General features: G+C 48.6%; 1 protein-coding gene across 1 annotated transcript in view; it reads right to left on the bottom strand.

Moving 5' to 3' along the window:
* PAQR5 (progestin and adipoQ receptor family member 5) overlaps nt 1-20,440 on the bottom strand; it is a 91,442-nt gene extending 71,002 nt beyond the window's left edge. The window contains exon 1 of the mRNA XM_012555035.1: nt 20,224-20,440. Within this exon, the coding sequence (XP_012410489.1) occupies nt 20,224-20,440 (217 nt within the window). The remainder of the gene's footprint in view (nt 1-20,223) is intronic.
* Between the last annotated feature and the right edge of the window lie 529 nt (nt 20,441-20,969).

Genomic DNA, 20,969 nt, shown 5'->3' with positions numbered 1-20,969 from the left:
AGGAGACAGACACAGCAGAACTGGGGGCGAGCAGTAGGAGGGAGAGCCAGACCCGTCGCTTGGTTGTTTCACGGGTGCCTCAAATGCAACAGCCCACAGTGGAATCATTGTCTCACCATCAAAGCGCACTTTGTCCTTTGTACATTCGGACGCCCTCACCTCATTCCTTATCTGCCTGGAAATTTCCAGCTCATCCTCCAGTCTCGGCCCGAGCTCCACTTTCTCAGCCTCCAGTGTCCCCCCTCGCCTCCTGTCTGCCCATCTCTGGGCCCCCTCTGGCACTCCTGCTGCACCTCAGGCAGCGTGGGGGCTTCTGGGGAATGTCTTATCCCCCTCCAGGGAGACAGGGCTCATGCCTTGCTCACTGGTGACTCCTCAGAACCAAGTGCAGAGCCCGCCACGCTGGGGAGTGCTCAGAAAATATCTGCCAAGTGTTCGAAGGAGTTTGAGAAGGGACCCCAAGCAAGGGTACCCAGGACCTGGGCAGTCAAGGAAGGTTCCTGGAGGAGGCAGCACTGGCCATGGATCACAAAAGAGGAGGGAATGGAGTTCCAGGGAGAGGACCTTGAAGAGCCAAGACCCAGAGCGGGAGGCAGCCTGGCAGACAGTGAGCAGGGAGCTGAATTCAGCGTAGAGTTCAGCGCAGGGGGGTCCAGGGAGCAGGCCGAGACCCAGTGCCACCCTCGGCCCCACGTCTCCTCCTCAGGCCAGTGAACTGAGAGTGACCTTCCAGGTGACTGGCCACACCTCCCTCCTCGGACAATTTGCATTCATGAGAAAGCATTTCTTAGCAATCATTAACTCTGAGCCTCACCCGCTGGGACCGGTGGGGGGTGGGGGGCAGAACTGTTAAGCGATAAACCTGGTGGGTAAGCCATTTCACATAATTATTACCCAAGAACACACCCCAAAGGTGAGGGGAAATGGTCAGAGGCAGCTGAGAAGCAAAGGGGATGTGAACTGGCCCAAGGGACAAGGTCACATGGACGGGAGGTGGAGGAAGGACTGGCACATGCCCGGACCCTCAGCCAGGTCTGGAGGGCACTGGGGTTAGAGAAGGACACAGGGCCCTGATGGCAAAGGGTGTGACTTGCAACCTGCCCCACAGCCAACAAGAAGCCCACCTGGGCCAAGAGTCCCGGCTAATGCCTCCAGTCTCCTTGACGCACAACTGTCCCCATCTTTGAAACAGGAGTTGGGCTCTGGACTCATTTCCATCTGGCTTTGAGTCCTGAATCCTCCCTAGGCCTCACTTTCCTCATTCATAAAATGGGGATGACCATGTTGATTTGAAATCCCTTTTATTGAGCAATTAATCCATTCCTAGAGTTCCTGGGTGGGGCAAAGGGTTAGCACGCACTGCTGCTAACAGAAAGGTTGGAAGTTTGGGTCCACCCAGAGGCACCTTAGAAGAAAGGCCTGGCAGTCTGCTTCTGAATAATCAGCCATTGAAAACCCTATGCAGCAGTTCTACTCTGACAAAAAGGGGGTCACCATGAGTTGGAATGGACTTGACAGCAACTGGTTTTTAACCTATCCCCAGCCCCTTTTTTGTAGTTTACATCACATTTACTTCTCACAGTACCACTCTGGGTGGGCACTTTTATAACCCCCAGAATGACCATCTCTTTGGCCTGATGGGAACATTAATATGAGCACGCGTGTAAGTACTTGGCACACAGTTGTTGTCGTGTACCAAGTCAAGTCAATTCCGACTCATAGCAACCGTGTATGACAGAGGAGAACTGCCCCAAAGGATTTCCTAGGCTGCCATCTTTACGGGAGCAGATCGCCAGGTCTTTTCACCCGCGAAACAGCTGGTGGGTTGGAGACGCCGACCTTCTGGTTAGCAGCCAAGTGTTACCCGTTGTGCCACGAGGGCTCCTGGTACACAGTAGGTGCTCAATAAAGGGCAGTTGCTGTTATAACTGTATTATGACTGAGGACATTTCCTTCTCTGGCCTGCCACAGGCTGCAAGATATACCCGCAAAAATTATTCTCCTTTCTCCTGGCTGAGACGGAATTTTCCCTGCTAGCCCAACGTCATAAGTAACACATTTCACAATATTTGAATGCAGTAGTGGATTAAGAGCCCCCGTGGCTGAAATGTGATACAAGGTCATTATTCTAGCATTATTAAGTAGAGACTTTTTTTCAGGGCTGAGGCAAAATGCATTATTCAAAAACTCATGAAGAATGGGAATAATGGCCCTCTAAATCAGCCCCCAAGAACGTGCAGCCAGAGCTCGAGGAGGCGTAAACAGTAACCCTTGCCTTCCCAGGCAGGCTTCCTGAGTCTCCCAGCACTGCCTCGGGCTCCAGGCTAGCGCTGGGGCTCGCCCCAGGTCTGCTATGCGTGAGTCCCAGAACCCAAGAGGACATGTGGGATCGTGTGCAGGTGACAGTGGGGTGGGGAAGAGGGCTCCTGACTCCAGCTGTCCCCAAGCCCAAGTCACCCTTCCTGCCCTCCAAAGCCCCAAAGTGGTTCACTTTGCCCAGGGAGGAAACACGGGGCCTCTGAATGAAAAGTGGAAAGAAAACATCACCTCCATACTTAAGCCACCCCTCACTAACACGTGTCCCCACAATGCCCGAGGCAGCATCATGAGCACATAAAGCAGGAAGTACTGTCAAAGCTAAACACACACGGAGCTTCTTGTTGTTGTTAAGTCAGCTCTGACTCATGTTGTTGGTGTTGTTAGCTGCCATCGAGTCGGTTCCGACTCACAGTGACCCTACGTAAACAGAACAAAACACCGTCCGGTCCTGCACCATCCTCACAATCATTGCTGTTTGAGCCCACTGTTGTAGCCACGGTGTCAATCCATCTCCTTGAGGGTCTTCTGCTTTCTCACTGACCCTCTCTACTTTACCAAGCATGATGTCCTTCTCCAGGGACTGGTCCCTCCTGATAACATGTCCAAAGTATGTGAGACAAAGTCTCGCCATCTTTGCCTCTAAGGAGCATTCTGGCTGTACTTCTTCCAAGACGGATGTGTTCGTTCTTCTGGCAGTCCATGGTATATTGAATATTCTCTGCTAACACCATAATTGAAAGGCAACAATTCTTCCAACTCATGGTTACCTTATATAAAACAGAATGAAATGCTGCCTGGTCCTGGCCATCTTCATGACTGTGGTATGTTTGAGCCCACTGCTGCGGCCATTGAGTCCATCTATCTTGTTGAGTGTTTCCCTCGCCTTCCCTGGCCCTCCACTTTACCAAACATGATGCCCTTCTCCAGTGATCAGTCCCTCCTGAAGTCTCAGATAATATTCTGTGATTCATAGGGTTTTCATTGGCTAATTTTCAGAAGTAGATTGCCAGGCCTTTCTTCCTAGTCTGTCTTAGTCTGGAAGCTCTGCTGAAACCTGTCCATCATGGGTGACCCTGCTGGTATTTGAAATACCAGTGCCATAGCTTCCAGCATCATAGCAACATGCAAGCCACCACCGTATGACAAACTGACAGATGGGCGGTGGACTCATGGAGATAAGTTGTTGCATTTCTCAGCCCTGGGAGGTCGGGCTGGGCCAGCATCTGGGTAAGGAGATGGAAAAGCCGTCCCCTCTGCAGTGTGGGTCTTGAGGCTGGAGATGGCATCCTTAGAGATTCGTTTCTTTGGGCCTTGAAGGAAAGGCCTGAGGAAAATGCTGACATTCAGGGGAGAGGGGAGGTGTAGTGGGGATTACCCGCAATTACTAGGGGAAATTATTTTTTTCCCTCTCATTTTTCACAGAGGCCTGGATCTTCCTCCTGGGCAAAGTGAATCAGCTTCCACAATAACTGGTGGCAGCTGGAGCTTGGGGGGGCGGGTGGTGGTAGGCAGAGCAGGAAGGAGTGGAGGGACAGAGAACCAGCCCCGCTGAGGCCCGTCATAAACAGCGTGTGGGGAAAGGCGCAGTGGGCAAGGGGTCAGAAGACCTGCTCCAGCCTGACGTGAACTGTCCCTGAGAAGCCCAAGTGGCTTGGCACAAGCCGCGTGACCTTCCTCACCCCAGAAGGAGAAAATGCAGATGGCAATACCTGCTCTGCCCCTCCAAGGGGTCCCTGAGGTCACGTTAAATAGAGCGCCCAGCACGCAGCAGCGCTCCCTGAATGCTGCTGAAGGTCCCACCGAGCCTCACCCAGGGGCCTGAAACCCTGTGGCAAGCCCAAAGAAGCAGGAATCATTTAACCCCCAGAGACCAGGTTCAGTCTCAGTCATCCTCACACCAACGGCACATTGGAACTCAGACTGGGAGCCCAGACAAGGCCTCTTTAATGGCTTTGTTTGGAGGAAGAAGGCCGCCCCAGTCAGGAGAGGTGCTCGCCTTGGAAAGGCAAATCTGGGGCCTCTGGACAATGAAGGTTTTCAGGAGCACACGCAGCCCTGGGGGAGGCCAGAGGCTGTGCTCCCTCCCTCTCCTCCAGCCTTCAGTCCAGCCAGCCTGCCACTGGAATCACTTTGGAGACTCTTTGGGACTTTTCAAGCTCTTAAGGGAATCCTGAGGATGGTGAGCTAGGATTTTATTATCAGGAGGAGGAAATGGTTCAGACAATTCGTCTCTATTCACCTGGAGCAACAGAGGAAGAAGGAGAGTCAGGAACTGGAGGGAAAAATGAAATGTGTGGCTCACTGCCTCCATGAACAACTGCCTCCTTTGCCATCAGACCAGAACTGGATGATGCCCGGCTACCATTACTGAACGTTTTGACGAAAGATTCTATAAAAGAATCCTGATTGAAAGGGGGGAAATGCAGAACAGAATTGAAAATTCACACAGACTCCCAACTTTCTAGAAACATTGAGGCTGGATGAATCCCTGAAACTATTACCCTGAGATAACCTTTAAACCTTGAACCTTAAACGAAAATATCTCCTTAAGTCTTAAAGCCAATCATTTAACTTAACTAGTAAAGAATGTCTGCCTTGAACATTGTGCTCGTTTAAGAACTACCTCTATGGGATCAAATTGACCACAGCAACTGAAAGATTAGATAGGAAATTTAGGGTACAGTGAGTTTATGTTAATGGGGGAGGAACAATTCAGAAAAGGAGGATGAGAATGGTTGTACAACTTGAAGAATGTAATCAATGTCACTGAATTGTACACGTAGAAACTGCTCAGTTGGTGTATGTTCTGCTGTACATATTCTCAACGACTACAACAAAAAAATACGTATATATATATATATATATTTTTTTTTTTTTTTTTTTAAAGACAAAAATGATACTTCCAGAATGGGGGCCAGATGGGAAATCAAGGCCCTGAGACGTCAGACGACTTGCTTAGGACTGCACGGCGAGCTGGCCGCAGGGTAAGTCCAGAAGCTCGCTTTTTGACATTCCTCCCCCATCTTGGCGGCTACTACCTAGAAGCAACATTCTAGCAACTGGGCATCTGTTGGACTAGGAGGAAGTGTCTCTGGGAGGAGGGTAAAGATTAAACTGAGCCAGACCGGGAGGAAACGGAGAGAGGAGGGGAACAGAGTGCATCGCTTTCCCTTCCTTCCCCCCACCCACCCCACGGCCTCATGGTTTAGCCAAAGGTTTCATCTTCCTTCACACAATTTCCTTATTTCCCCTCACAATTTTTTTTTCCAGATAATCAGTCAAGTTCTAGAGAGGATGTGCACCACAAACATCCAGGAAACGAACTATTGAAGTCCAATAAGATATTTGGAAATTGAAGCCCTCTCTGCTTGGCATCCTTCTCAGCTGCTCACCACCTCCACCTTTCACCAAAGAAAGGACTCCGTGGAGCAGCATTACAGAGCCCCAGATCCGGGGAAAGCATGCTGCTTTCTGCCCTCTCTGTTGTCATTGTTAGCTGCCGTTGAGTCAGCCGTCAACTCATGGCAACCCCGTGCACAATGGGATTGGACCATTGTGCTCCATAGGGTTTTCATTGGCTGATTTTTGGGAAGTAGATCACCAGGCCTTTCTTCCTAGTCTGCCTTTGTCTAGAAACTCCACTAAAACCTGTTCAGCATCATAGCAACACGCAGGCCTCCAGAAACAGATAGCTGGTGGCTGCGCTTGGTGCATCGGCCAGGAATCAAACCCAGGTCTCCCACACGGAAGGTGAGAATTCTACCACTGAACCACTCTAGGTAACAATAAAAGAGAAATCACAAGGTAACATAAGAAATCACCAAATGTGTGCATATGTTTGTGTGTTTATGGATTTCTGGTACATTTATTGATTTATCTAAGCCAGAATTATTAGAATAGGCAACCCTTCCAAGAAAATAACTCTGGCTGATTTGGGGCTGTGTGGAATAGGACCCTCAGCTCCAAAATAGCAATGCCACTGCCAATCATTCTACCATTATTGCTTTTATCTTCAGGTTTTGAAGACTTTCTGGTCTTCAGGAATTATCTTCTCAAATCAAATGTGCATGGAAGGTCAGGACTACCTGAGCCTGGGGGAGGCTCTGGGACAGAGGAGGGGGCCTCTCATGAGGGAGATAAAAAGCAACAAGATGGTGGAGGCTCATTTTGCAGGGTTGGAGCAAATGTCATTGCTTACGTTCTTCATTAGAAGCAAGCTTCACAGCCCTACCATGAGCCACCAAAGGGAGTGAACACAAAGTCAAATCATCCTTGGGAATACAAAAACTTTTCAAAAAGATCCACAGGACTCATCCTTCGTCCTTGACCCTATCTCCCCCTACTTCCCTATACACAGTCAGACTGATCTCCTTGTAGATTTCTCTCCAGCCCACCAGTTCCGATCACTGCCCCCCTCATTGACACACACATCCTCCTGCGCCTCCCAGTCTTCGCTCCTGCATTCCCCCTACCAAGCAGCTCCTCATCTCCATTCCTCATAGCCCCTCTCCAGCCTCACCTCCTCCAGGAAGCCTTCTCTGAAAGTTGAGAGCTTGCTTGTTTAACCACTCATAATGTGATAGTTCTGGAGCGTCACTGAGACTGGCAGATAACTGACCCTCCTATTCTGTCCCCATCCGCTCACTTCTCATCTAGCTCGGATTCCAGGGGTCATCAATTCAATTGTTGTTGTTAGCTGCCATTGAGTTGGCCCTTGACTCATGGATACTCCATGCACAACAGGATAGGACCGTCGTGATTCGTAGGGTTTTTGTTGGCTTATTTTCAGAAGCAGATCACCAGGCCTTTCTTCCTAGTCTTTGTCTGGAAGCTCTGCTGAAACCTGTTCAGCATCATAGCAACACACAAACCTCCACTGACAGATGGGTGGTAGCTGTGCTTGAGGTACATTGCCCAGGAATTGAACCTGGGACTCCCGCATGGAAGGCTAGAATTCTCTTGCTAATCCAGTAAGCTCCCCTACCCCTCTACCCTTTTGATACCACATTAACAACATCCCATCCCGGGATGAACTATCTGCCTTCGTTCCCTCCACTTTTTGCCACCAAAATTCTGGCACACAGCACCTCTTCTCTCCATTCTGCCTGCTGCAACAGCGGAGGTGTGCCTCCTGCCTGAAGCCAATCCCTGGTCCCATGCTGGAAGTCACCCCAATGCTTCCTTGGGACCCTCCATGCCAGAGACCCCCCTCTCCCTAGTGACTCTCTCTCATCAGCATTCACAATTCTCAAAAAAACGGCAGCAACACAAAGCGCTCCTTGAACATCAGCAAAGTCAACACACGACGATCAACTGGGGAAAAAAACACTTGTAATTTATATTCCAGGGTCCCCGGACGGTGCAAACAGTGAATGCACTTGGCTGCTGACTGAAAGGTTGGCTGTTTGAGGCAACTCAGAAGAAAGGCCTGATGATCTACTATGAAAAATCAGCCACTGAAAACCCCATGAAGCACAGTTCTACTCTGACACATATGGGGTCACCATGAGTGGGAATCAAGTTGACGGCAACTGTTTTTTTTTAAAAATTTATATTCCAGGCAAAAGACTAGCTTCCCATATAAAGACGCCTCCAATTCAATTAGAAAAAGGCCACAACCCAATAGAAAATGGACAAGACATAGGAACAGTCAGTCCACAGAAAAGGAAATAGAAATGGCTCTCATATCTACGAAAACACATTCAACCTATCCATAGTGAGAAACGCAAATTAAAACTACACTGAGAAATTGCTTTTCATCTACCAGATTGGCAAATCTCAGCAAGTCTGATAACATTTAATGTCAGAGGGTGTGGAAGAAATAAGCTTTCTTGCACAGCGCTGGGAGGAGTGTACATCCTCATAAGCTCTATAAAGAGCGATCAGCCAGTATCTTTCAAAATACAAACGCACACTCCCTCTGACCCATCAGTTTCACTTCTGGGGCTTCCTCCTACACTTACACACCTCCATTTGCAAAATGGCCAACATACAAAGTGATTCAGTGCAATACTGTGATAGCAAAAGACTGGAAACAGCCTCCATTACAAAAAAAAACCCAGGAGATTCGTTAAATTATGTGACATCCATATGTTGGAACATTATGCAGCTGTGAACAAGAATGGAGAAGCAAATGTTTATCTGCAGTCAGATCTCTCTTCTGAGGTCAGGGTTCCACTTGGATTAGGTTTCATGGTTGGCACAAATGGTTTGTTCTTGGCTACTAAAAGGTTGGTGGTTCAAACCCACCCTGTGGCACCGTAGGAGAAAGGCCAGGTGATCTACTTCCATAAAGATTACAGCCAAGAAAACTCTACGGAGCTCAGTTCTACTCTATAACACATGGGGTTGCTATGAGTCAGAATTGACTCTATGGCAACAGGTTTAGTTTTTGGTTTTTTATCTCCAGCCCAACATGCCCAAAATGTGACTCGACTCACAAGGTTCCACTCAGTTTCATCCTCCATCCCTGAAAGGCCTCCTTGCAACCCTCATACCCAAACCCATCCAGTCATCAAGCCCTAGCTGTGTTCCTTCTTGAATATCCCTAGAATCCATCCACTCTTCTCACCTCCCACAAGGCTCACCTAGTTGAAGTCTTCTTCCTTGGCTACATCAGCCTCCTCACAGGTCTCCCTTCAGGCTCTTTCCTGCCTCAGGGCCTTTGCACATGCACAACCTGTGCCTTGAATACTCTCTCCTCCCCTCTCCACCCTTGATTTACCTTGATTAATTCTTATCTATCTTCTAGAACTCAGATTAGCCATCATTTCCTCAAGGAAATCTTTCCTGACCTCTAGACTGGTGGTTCTCAACTGGGGGTGACTGTGTCTTCCGCTGTCTCCCAGGGGGCATTTGGCAATGTCTGTAGATATAAAAAGGTTGTCATAAGTGGGGTAGAGATATATGTGTGGCTAGGGATGCTACTAAACATCTTAAAATGCCCAGGACAGCCCCCTACAACAGAATTTATCTAGTCCAAGGTGGCAATAGTGTCAAGGCTGAGAAACCCTGCTCTGGGCGAAGTCACGTCCCTCATGACACACTTTCACAACATGCTTCTTCTCTCCTGCACGCCACCTGTTGTAATTGTGATTAAACCTTTAACTGTGCAAAGATACCGGACAAATTCTATTCTCTAAGCTTCATGGGAGGAATAAATGAATTAAAGGCACTGGGTCATGTTTATCTCTGTATCTCTGGCCCCAGAGCCCAGCCCCAAGCATAGGGCCTTGAGCTTGGCAGTGGAAATGTATGGATTGATATGCTCAGGGCAGGGGTCAGCCTGTACCGAGTCAAGGCCTCGAACTCCGCTGGGCCCTCTGTGCCATCCGGCAGTCCTTGCTCTTGCCCTTAGCCAGCTTCTGTCCCTGTAGCTGAAGCACCTAGCTCTGCACAGCCTCTGCAAACTCCTCAAACCCCCCAGGTGGTTCATCTCCATCCAGGCGGTTCCTCAGGCCCCTTAAAGCCCACCAGGCTTAGCGTATCCCCTGGGCACCTTGTCAAACCGCCGCTCCTTCTGTAAGCTCATCCAGACCAAGGCAACAGCACTCACTTAGCCGTCAAGCCAGGAACCCGGCCTCGGCCTGTTCCTTGCTCAGCACACCCACCACCACCTGGTTACCTGGCTCCTCAGTCTTCCAGGCCTGTTCCCTCCACCCACCCCAACAAGGCTTCGTGCTCCCCAGTTCCCTCCCACTTGGTCTTCTTGCCTCCAGCCTCCTTCCCTCCTAGTCCACTCTCCAATCACTCCTGGCTACATCCTTCTAAGATCGCCTTCCCATTAGAAACTCCTTCAGAGCTTCTCAGCACCCACAGTGTCGGGCCCAAGTTCCTTAGCCTGGTCGTGAACCCTCCATACTCGCTCGTATCCCGCAGCTGCCCCCACGGCCTCACGTCCAGTCACAGCCCTCTGCAGCCCCAAATGCAGGCACCACTGGGCCACTTGTCATTTCACACCATAGTCTAGGCACCTTCCCTGCCCTTCCGTCTTATTTCCTACTGCTGTCCGTAATAAAAAAATACTGCACGCAGCAGCTTTAAGGCACAGGAGTTTATATTTTCATGGCCCTGGTGGCTATAAGCCCAAATCAGGGCACTGGCTCCAGGGCAGGGTCCTTATTGTCGGTAGCCTCAGGGATTCCTTAGCTTCCCGTGGCATTCCTTGGTGTCTGTCTTCCCCTGCGTGCGTCTCTGTGTCTATTTTGCTCTTTTTATAACTTAGAAGTGATGAGGTGTAGGACCCACCCAACTCTGGTATGACCTCATTAACATAAAGAAAACCCGTATTTCCAAACAGGGTAATAAGTACAGGTACGGGGTGAGGATTTCAACACATATTTTGGGGGGACACTATTCAGTCCACAATCTCTTCCCTTCCTCCCTTCCCCTCCCTTTCCCTCCTTTCCTCATCTTGCCCTGCCTTCCCTTTCCTCTTCTTGGATGACTAGAGATCTCAAGTTCATCCTGGAAACCTCATTCAAATACCCCTTTCCCTACCACCTCCTGCCTAACCCATCATGCCCCGCTCCACGCCTCCCAGATTTCCTACAACACAGAGTGGAATGGATCATACCCTCCTCTGTGCACATGTGCACATTAGCGGCACCCTAGAATACGGACTGGCATCTTGTCTATCCTGCTAGGCTGAGAGTGTTTACAGGCCGGGACTCTGTCTAGTTCACTGCTCCTTCTCCTGCATCTAGCCCACAGCCTAGAGCAGAGTTTCTTCAATGACAACAAGAAGAAGTAACCAAAACCGATGCCCGCATCCTAGAACAGAGTTTCTTAAAAGAATGAATAAGCCAGACCAATCATTACGGGGACCCTTTAGTGCCATCCCAAACTTCATTGCCTGTTGTCCCGGCATTTACTTCCAACATGCATCAACGAGGCCCCTCCCACCCATGAAGAAGTGAAACCTTCTGCCCTCCACGAAGCGCCAAGGCCAGAGGGGGGCTTCCGTGGATGAAGTTAATCAACAGCTAACCTGGTGGAATAAACAGAATAAAACCAGCATGGGTCAGTGCGGGCGTCACGTGCCCTTGGTCTAACTCCACCACCTCCGCCTGCTCTCCTTCTGCCTGGTGGGTGGGCTGATTCACTTCCTGTGTTCCTCGCACGCCAGCGTGAGAGGGGAAAGCAGACAGAAGCCAAGTCCACAGGGCAACTGCAGATGATTAGTCACGAAGGCTGCCTCACACTAGAAGACCACTGACCTTACTGCATGGGCCCAGACCACAGGCCCGCTCCCCACTGCCCCCACCTCCTTCTATAACCAAGGTCTGGAAGGCAAAGAGAACTTGGCCGTGGCTCTCGGTAAGAGGTCCAGGGCCTGCCCTTTCCTCATAGCTCACATCCCACCCTCTAAGCCTTTGGATACCCTACCCACTGCCCCCTAGTTCACACACACACTATGTTTACAAAACAGGAGCTGAAAAGAGAAAAGGGTCTTCCCTGTCCTGAGAGTAATTGTCAGAAGAGTCTTTAAATATCATCTAATTCAGCCATATTCAACTAGAAATGATTTTTGCCCCCAAGGGACATTTTGGTACGAATGATTAATGGTCTCGAGGGCTAACCAAAAGGGTGGAGATTCGAATCCACCCAAAGACTCCTCAGAAGAAGGGCCTGGTGATCTACTTCTAAAAAATCAGCCATTGAAAACCCTATGGAGCAGAGTTCTACTCTGACACACATGGGATCACTGTGAGTTGGAGTCAACTTGATGACTCAATAACTAGTTTGGAGACATGTCTGGTTGTCAAGATGGAGGGGAAGGTGATTTTTTGGCATCTAATGGGTAGAGTCTAGGGATGCTGCTAAACATCCTGGAATGCACGGTCCCCCACAGCAAAGAATTATCTAGTCCAAAATGTCAATAGTGCCAAGACTGAGAAACCCTGATGTAATCCAAGCTGTCCCTTTTACAGATGAGGACACTGAGACCCAGGATGTAACACTGCAAAAGTCACACTGAGTTAGATACAGTCAGAATTAGAATCCAGGGAGCCCCACAAGCCACACTAGCCTCCAGCTGCCAAGAGCACAGTGACCAACTCAAAGACCAGCTGTAGTGGCTGATGGAGTGGCTGAAATTGGGGCCCTGTTATCTAGAAACCTATGGTGTCTGGGCTCTGTGCCTTTGGCAGGTTCTAAATGAATCCCACTAAGGACAGCCTGAGCACCCTGGCCACTGGGATCCTAATTAATCAAGGGGAAGAATGTCTTAAGGGTCTGTGGTATGTCCAGGCAAAAAGCCCTGTCCTTGCTTAGGCAAAAGCTCATCACTCAAGTCCCCACAGTCGGGGTGGTCCTGGCCAGGTGTCAAGGCCAGAAGTGAGGGTAACTCTATAAGGTAAAGTCTGGCTTAGAGGACAGTGTGTGGTGGAAATTAACCTAGGACCACTGCTTTGGGGGACACTGTTCTTTTTCCTAGATGCCAAAAATGTTTTTCTCTCACCTGTTGGCTCCTCACTGACATCCTGCATAATTTCAAAATAATGTCTAGAGTCACCCTCCCTCTCTTTCCCAAGAGGCCAACACCACATCCTCTAACAGTGGGTTGGACACCTGGACACCAAGGCACAGTTCCAGGCATCAGAGCTGATGGTACAGTTCATGAACGACTGACTCATATCATGTACAAAAGATGTACTTTTCCATCCACTGTGGCTAAAAAACCACCAGACTTGTAGTGATGGTGGTGATAAAGAGAAGGCCAGGGTCAAGAATGCATGAAGTTATGTGTCAGGTCAGGGCCTCACCCTCTTTAGAGGAAGGAAACCCATAGGGGTGGTTGGGGACAAAGATAGGGGTGGGTACATACAGTGGCCTGGGACATAGGAGGAGGCACTATTACAGATTCACTTCTCAGGTAAAGCACTGTCATTGCTCCTTCCACTTGCCCAGACCCTTTCTTCCCTGATTTTTCTGACAAGCTCGCAAACTCTTACACATCCTTCAAAACCCAACTTCTGGGGTCCTTCCCCAACTCCAAGGTTCAGGTAAATTCCAACTTTTAATTTGGCAAACCACAATGACAATGAAAACAGAAGTTGGGGTCAACAGCAGAGCTTGTGAAAAAAAGCCAAAGCTCCCTAAGGCGCTAACATGTGGGCCGGCATAAGGTTGCTTCCTCTGTGAGGCCTCCTTGGCCATCCTGGCCCCCAGGCTCTCTGCCCCGTATGCGGTGGCCTATTTGGTTGTATCAAGGCAGCATGGCATAGCGTCTGCAGCCAGACTGCCTGGGCTAGTTCTCATTCTCTCTTCTCCAAGTGTCATCGTGGGCAAGTTACTCCACCTTCCTGAGGCTCAGTTTCCTCATCTGTAAAAGGGAGATGATATACTAGTTTCAACCTCATGGGGTTATTGTGAGGATCAGCTAATACATGTAAAATGCTTAGAATAGTGCCTGGCACACAGCTGACATTTACTGAATGCTTATTAGTATCGAGAAAAATGCAGTAAAGACCCACTCCAACCAATCACAAAAGAAAGCATTTCCCTTAAATGTGAAAACAAGGGATGCCTCTAGGGACTTTAGCTTCCAGTCTCTCATCTTTTATCTTGCTCCTATAATATCTGCCTTGGGATCTCCCTGCCCCAAGTCTCCCCTACCGCCCCCGCCCTGTCCCAATCTTTTCCATATGACCCCAGAGTTTTGCCTTGAAACATTAAGTCTTGTATACATGGTTGAACTACGTGTGCTATTATCTGTTTTACAGGCCTGTCTAATGTTTGGCTGAAGGGTGGATTTGGGGGTGGCTTCAGTTCTGAGTTAGCAGGGTGTCCAGGGGCCATACTCTCAGGGGTTCCTCCAGTCTCTGTAAGACCAGTAAGTGTGGTCTTTTTTTGTGAATTTGAATTTTGTTCTACATTTTTCTTCCACTCTGTCTGGAACCCTCTATTGTGCTCCTCGTCAGAGTGGCCAGTGGTGGCAGCCATGCACCATCTAGTTCTTCCGGGCTCAGGCTGGTGAAGGCTGTGGTTTATTTACTCCATTAGTGCCGTGTGCCATGTGCAGCGTACTCTGCGCTGTGTGTAGTGTGCAGTGAAATGCGTGCTCTGGGCCGTGTGCTATCTGTTGTGTGCAGTGTGCTGTCTGCTGTGTAGAGTGTGCTGTGTACTGCGTGCCATGCGCAGTGGGATGTGTGCAGCGTGCTCTGCGCTGTGTAGAGTGTGTAGCGTGCATTGCACAGTGTGAAGTTTGAAATGTACTTGGGCTGTGTGCAGTGCAGGGTGCAGTGGACTGTGTGCAGTGTGCTTTGTTATGTGTGCAGTGTACCGTGTGCAATGCTGTGTGCAGTGTGCAGTGTGCTGAGTGCTGTGTGATGCGTGCATTCTGCTGTGTGGAGTGTGCTGTCTGGTGGAGTCCCTGGGTGGCACAAACGGTTAAGCACTCGACTACTTGCCAAAAGGTTGGTGGTTCGAACATTCCTAGTAGCACCTCATGAGAAGGCCTGTTTCCAAAAGGTCACAGCCTTCAAAATCCTGTGGAGCAGTTCCACTCTACACACACAGGGTTGCTGTAAGTTAGAATCAACACAACAGCTACTAACAACAACAACAGTTTGCTCTGCAGCTTACAGAGCCCTTCGGACCATTCACTCTCTCATAAAACAATGCAGATTCTATTGTCCCCATTTTACAGATGAGGAAATTGAGGCCCAGAAAAGCATGCTCTCTTCCTCCAACCCACGGCTGCCCCAAGGAGTGGTAAGGAGAGGGAGGCAATGAAGATTAAAGTTTCCAAATAAGGTTTCCTAGAAGGATGGGTAAGACTTTGGTGTAGAGGGAACAAAGTCTCCGCATGTCTTCTGCCTTCAACCTAGAACAGGGCCAAGCTGGGCGTTTAAGAAATGCTTTAAGGGTAAAGCAAAAGTCTGTGTGTTACCAAAGCCAAGCAAAGACACCACTAAAAAAGAAAATTATAGACCAATATCCCTCATGAATATAGACGCAATACTTCTAAACAAAATTCTAGGCGATAGAATTCAACAGCATATAAAAAATAATAATAATAATAAGTGGGCTTCATTCCAGGTATGCAAGGATGGTTCAACATTAGAAAATCAATCACTGTAATCCACCACATAAATAATAACAAAGGACAAGAATCATACGATCATCTCAATCAATGCAGAAAAGGCATTTGATAAGAGTCCAACACCCATCCCTGATAAAACTCTCAGCAAAATAGAAACAGAAGGGAAGTTCCTCAACATAATTAAGGACCTATATACAAAACTAACAGCCAACATTATTCTCAGTGGAGAGAGACTGAAAGCGTTTCCCTTGAGAACAGGAACCAGACAAGGATGCCCTTTATTGCCACTCTTATTCAATATTGTAGTGGAAGCCCTAGCTAGAGCAATAAGACAAGAAAGGGAAATAAAGGGCATATAAATTGATAAGGAAGAAGTAAAACTACCCCTATTCACCAGTGACACGATTATATACATAAAAAATCCCAAAGACTCCACAAGAAAGCTACTGAAACTAACAGAAGAATTCAGTAAAGTGGCAGGGTACAAGATCAACATACAAAAATCAGTTGGATTCCTCTGCATTAACAAAGAGAACTCCAAAAAGGAAATCAGAAAAACAATACCATTTACAATAGCCCTCAAAAAGATAAAATACTTAGGAATAAATATATCTAGCGATATAAAAGCCATATACAAAGAAAACTACAAGAAACCAAAAGAGACCTCCATAAATGGAAAAATATTCCATGGATAGGAAGACTTAACATTGTGAAAATGTCAATACTATCCAAAGCAATCTATACATATAATGCAATCCCGATCCAAATTCCAACAACATTCTTTAATGAGACAGAAACACTAATCACTAACTTTATATAGAAAGGAAAGAGACGACAGATACGCAAAGCATTACTGAAGAAGAACAAAATAGGGGGCCTCAGACTCTCCGATCTCGGAACCTACTATACAGTCACAGTAGTCAAACAGCCTGGTACCGGTATAACAGACACATAGACCAATGGAACAGAAGTGAGAACCCAGAAGTAAATCCATCTACCTATGGACAGCTGATCTTCAACAAAGGATTGGAATCGATTAAATGGGGAAGAGAAAGTCTCTTTAACAAATGGTGTTGGCAAAACTAAATATCCATTTGCAGAAAAGTAAAACAAGATCCATACCTCACACAATAAACAAAAACTACCTCAAAATGGATCAAAGACCTAAATGTCAGGCCTAAAACTATAAAGATCATGGAAAGAAAACAGGGACAATGCTAGGGGACCTAACATACGGCATAAAGAGATTACCAAACGTAACTAAAAACACACAAACAGCAGAAGATAAACTAGATAACTGGGATCTCCTAAAAATCAAACACTTGTGCTCATCAAAAGACTCTACCAAAAAAGTAAAAAGAGAACCTACATACGGGGAAAAAATTTTTGGCTATGACATATTCAACAAGGGTTTAATCTCCAAAATTTATAGAAAACTTCAACACCTCAACAACAAAAAGACAAACAATCCAGTTAAAAAACTGGCAAAGGACATGAACAGATACTTCACCAAAGAAGACATTCAGGCAGCTAACAAACACATGAAGGAACACTAGAGATCATTAGCCATTGTTGTTTTTGCTGTTAGATGCCATCAAGTTGGTTCTAACTCACAGCGACCCTATGTACAACAGAACGAAACACTGCCCAGTCCCACGCCATCCTAACAATCGTCGCTATGTTTGAGCCCATTGTTGCAGCCACTGTGTTGATCCGTCTCCTTGAGGGTCTTCTTCTTTTTCACTATTAGAGAGATGCAAATCAAAACTACAATGAGACACCATTTCTCCCCAGGAAAAATGATATTAATCAAAAAATCAGAAAACAGTGAATACTGGTGAGGTTGTGGGGAGACTGGAACTCTTATACACTGCTGGTGAGAATGTAAAATGGTACAATCACTATGGAAAACAGTATGGTGCTTTCTTAAAAAGCTAGACTAGAAATACCATATGATCCAGCAATCCCACTCCTAGGTATACATCCTAGAGAAATAAGAGCCGTCACAAGAATAGACATGCACACCCATGTTCATTGTAGCATCGCTCACAATAGCAAAAAGATGGAAACAACCTAAATGCCCATCAACAGATGAACGGGATAAACAAACTGTGGTACATACACACAACGGAATGCTACACAACGATAAAGAATAATGATGAATCCGTGAAACATCTCACAACATGAATGAATCTGGAGGACATTATGCTAAAGCGAAATAAGTCAATCACAAAAGGACAAATATTATAAAAAGTTAAGAATAGGTTCTCACACAGAAAGAAACATTCTTTGATTGTTACCAGGGAGGGGAGGCGGAGGGAGGGAGAATCACTAACTAGATAGTAGATAAGTGTTAACTGTGGTGAAGGGAAAGGCAATACACAACATGGAGGAAGTCAGCACAAGGTCACCAAGGCAAAGGAAGACACTGAACGGCACACAAGAAGAAAGGACGACTATGGAAACCCTGGGGGCGTAGTGGTTAAGAGCAACGCTGCTAACCAAAAGGTCAGCAGTTCGAATCCACCAGGTGCTCCTTGGAAACCCTATGGGGCAGTTCTACCCTATCCTATAGGGTCACTGTGAGTTGGAATCAGCTCAATGGCAATGGGTTTGATTTGTTTTTTTTTTTTTTATGGTTAATGCTATAACGTATACAATCCTGCAACAAAAGTAATAACAAAAAACAATTTATGAGTAGATACGTAGGCAAATATGCATGCTAAATAGGTGAGGATGGTCATACAGGAGTACACCCGTGTACATATATAAGTATGGGTGTGGTGGATATTTCCACATACATATTTGTAAATGCTGCATGTATACTCATATTTGTAACAGCGCACATATGGGGCACAGTTATAGAACTACTTAGACATCGGGACTGAACTACTGGACTTGAAGGCTAAGGACCACAGTCTCAGGGGACATCTAAATCAATTAGCAAACACAGTTCACAAAGACAATGTTCTACGTCCTACTCTGGTGAGTAGCATCTGGGGTCTTAAAAGCTTGCGAGTGGCCATCTGGAAAACAATTATTGGTCTCTTCCTGCCTGGAACAAAAGAGAATGAAGAAAACCGAAGACGCAAGGAAGCAATTTAGTCCAAAGGACTAATGGCCCACATGAACCACAGCCTCTTCTAACCTGAGATCAGAAGAACTAGATGGTGCCCAGCTACCACTACCGACCACTCTAACCAGGTCCATAATAGAAGGTCTTGGATAGAATGGGTAAAAAATGTACAACAAAATGCAAACTAAAAAAGACCAGACTTACAGGTCTGAAAGAGGCTGGAGGGACTTCCAAGACGATTGCCTTAAGACAATCTTCTAACTTGAAACTGAAGACACTCCTGGAGGCCACCTTTCTGCCAAATAATAAAATAAACAATAACACCTGTGAAGAATGTGCTGCTTAGAACAATCAACTATTTTCCTCTACAGTTCCCAACGTTTTCCCAAAATCAAAGATGAGAAGGCAGAAAGGGGCAGGGATTTGTGATGAACAGAAACGGGGAACCTAGGGAGGAAATGGTGAGAGTGCTGGCACATAGTGGGGATTGCAGCCAACGTCACAGAACAATTTGTGTATGTATTATTAATTGGAAAACTAATTTGCTATGTAAACTTTCACCCAAAGCACAACAAAACGTTAAAAAAAAAAAAGTCTGTGTGTCTGGAAAAACATATGGGACTTTGGATGTGCCACTGGTTTAAAAACAAAACACTGCCCCAAGTGAAGAAGGAGGTCCAGGAGCGCACGGAGGGGCGGGGGCACCCTTCTGGGCCAGCTTCGGTGAGTGCCCTCTGCTCAGCAGGGGAAAGAATCTCTGCGGTCACAGGTTAATTCATTCCGTTCTGAGGAGCACCTTCTGCGTGCAGGCGCTATGGCTACAGCAGAGAACAAAGCAGGTCCCTGCCCTCCTGCCGTTCCAGTCACTTAGCAAGGAGCTGGCTCTCTCTCAGAGGAGATTCCTGACCAGACTTTATGTCTGCTTGAGGGGTGCCCTCTCCTGGCGCGCCCGCTTTCTCGGGAAGAACTTCAAGGGCGGCAGAAGCAGTAGCCAACCCTGATGAACCACGGACACAGCAGGAGTCTTCGGGTTCTAGAAGACTGTGGTTGGAGGTCCAGACCCACCACCCTTTTCCAGCAAACTGCTCTTTGAGTCTCATTTTTTTTTTTTTTCTCATCTGTCAATGGGCTAACACCTACTACCTCAGTGTTTGTTTTAAGGGTAAAATACGATCACGAATGTGCTATCACGAATGTAATATCCGCTCTTCTCAAATCCAGGGACCTCTCCCCACTTGTCTCTCTAGATGTCGGGGGAAAGAGAGGGTCTTCCCCGCCCCATGCCCATGCTGACCTGAGCCTTCCACCCAACCTGGGCTGGAGGAAGCCCCTTCTGCTCCAAGCAGCAAGGGTTTATTGCGCTCTTGCTCTCTGCCCTGGGGGCTGCGGCCCACCCTCTTCCCTGTGCTCTCTGACCGTGCTTGGGAAATGCTGACCGGGCACATGGATGCCCAGTCCGGCGGTAGCCCGCGGGGAGAAGGAAGAAAGGTGGGAACTCCCGTGGCTTCAACAGGGCCAGACGGACCCCCACGGGCAGAGGGCCTCCCCTCACCCGCACCCCGTCTCGCTCGGCCGGAGTTGTATCGTGTATCTGGTCCGAGGAGGCGGGAAGCCTAAGAAATCGCCAACTCTGCAGTCCCTATCCAAGGAGTTTGTCTTAAAGGGATGGGGGCGTGGGGTAAGCACGCGAACGCTCTGAGGAGTGAGAGACAGGACAAGTAAGAAGGCAAAAGTCACCCTGTCTCCGCGGAGACCCTTCTCCATCCACAGCAGCGCCCACCGTCGCACCGGCTCCTGGCGCTGTAGGAGAGCTGGGCGGAGGGGTGCCGGGCGAAGGGCGGGTTGCTGCATTTCACCCGCCGGCCGGCGCAGCGCCGTCCCGGCGCAAACTTTCCAAGACCCGCCTTCGGAGCGACCACTTGGGCTCCAGGAAGCAAGAGGGGTGGCAGCTCGGAGGGAGGGTGCGCCTGGACCGGATGGCGCGAGAGGACGCGCATGGCGAGGGGACCGGCGGGCGGTCGCTGGCCAGGGAGTCCCGCCCTCGGTTACCTGGGTTCTGAGGGTCACGGGGGTCCACTGCAGAGGGCACAGGCCGGCCGGAGACGGGGACACTTCTCCGGGGCCGTAGCGGCCCCCAGACACGCGGATGCTTCACCTGGCCGGGCGGGTCAGCTCGCCTACCCTCGCGGGTTCCGGCTCCTGGTCCTCTCCCGCGCAGGGCGGGGCGGCCCCGGGGGAGGAGCCGAGAGCAGTGGGGCGCCCCTCCTCTCCAGGGGCATGCACCTAACAACATGCCACCTCCCCAGGACTCCGTGACCTCCAAAGGATTGCCTCACCACTCTCAGCCTGAGGTGCAAGGGAGGCCAGGCGCCCAAAGGGAGCCGGGGGTGTGCTTAGGCCCCCTCACCCCCTATACCCTTCGGCTAATATAGTCCACGCCCATTCCCTCCACCTGCAGAGGCTGAGGGCTGGGAACCCGGAGGCCTCCTAGAGGGCAGGGCCACCACCGAGCCTGTGCCCTCAGAA

This window comes from Trichechus manatus, unplaced genomic scaffold (genome assembly GCF_000243295.1).
Source record: "Trichechus manatus latirostris isolate Lorelei unplaced genomic scaffold, TriManLat1.0 scaffold00030, whole genome shotgun sequence".
In the NCBI taxonomy this organism is placed as follows: Eukaryota; Metazoa; Chordata; class Mammalia; order Sirenia; family Trichechidae; genus Trichechus; species Trichechus manatus.
Note: the sequence above shows the minus strand (reverse complement) of the source record. Positions and strands in the feature narration are given on the sequence as shown.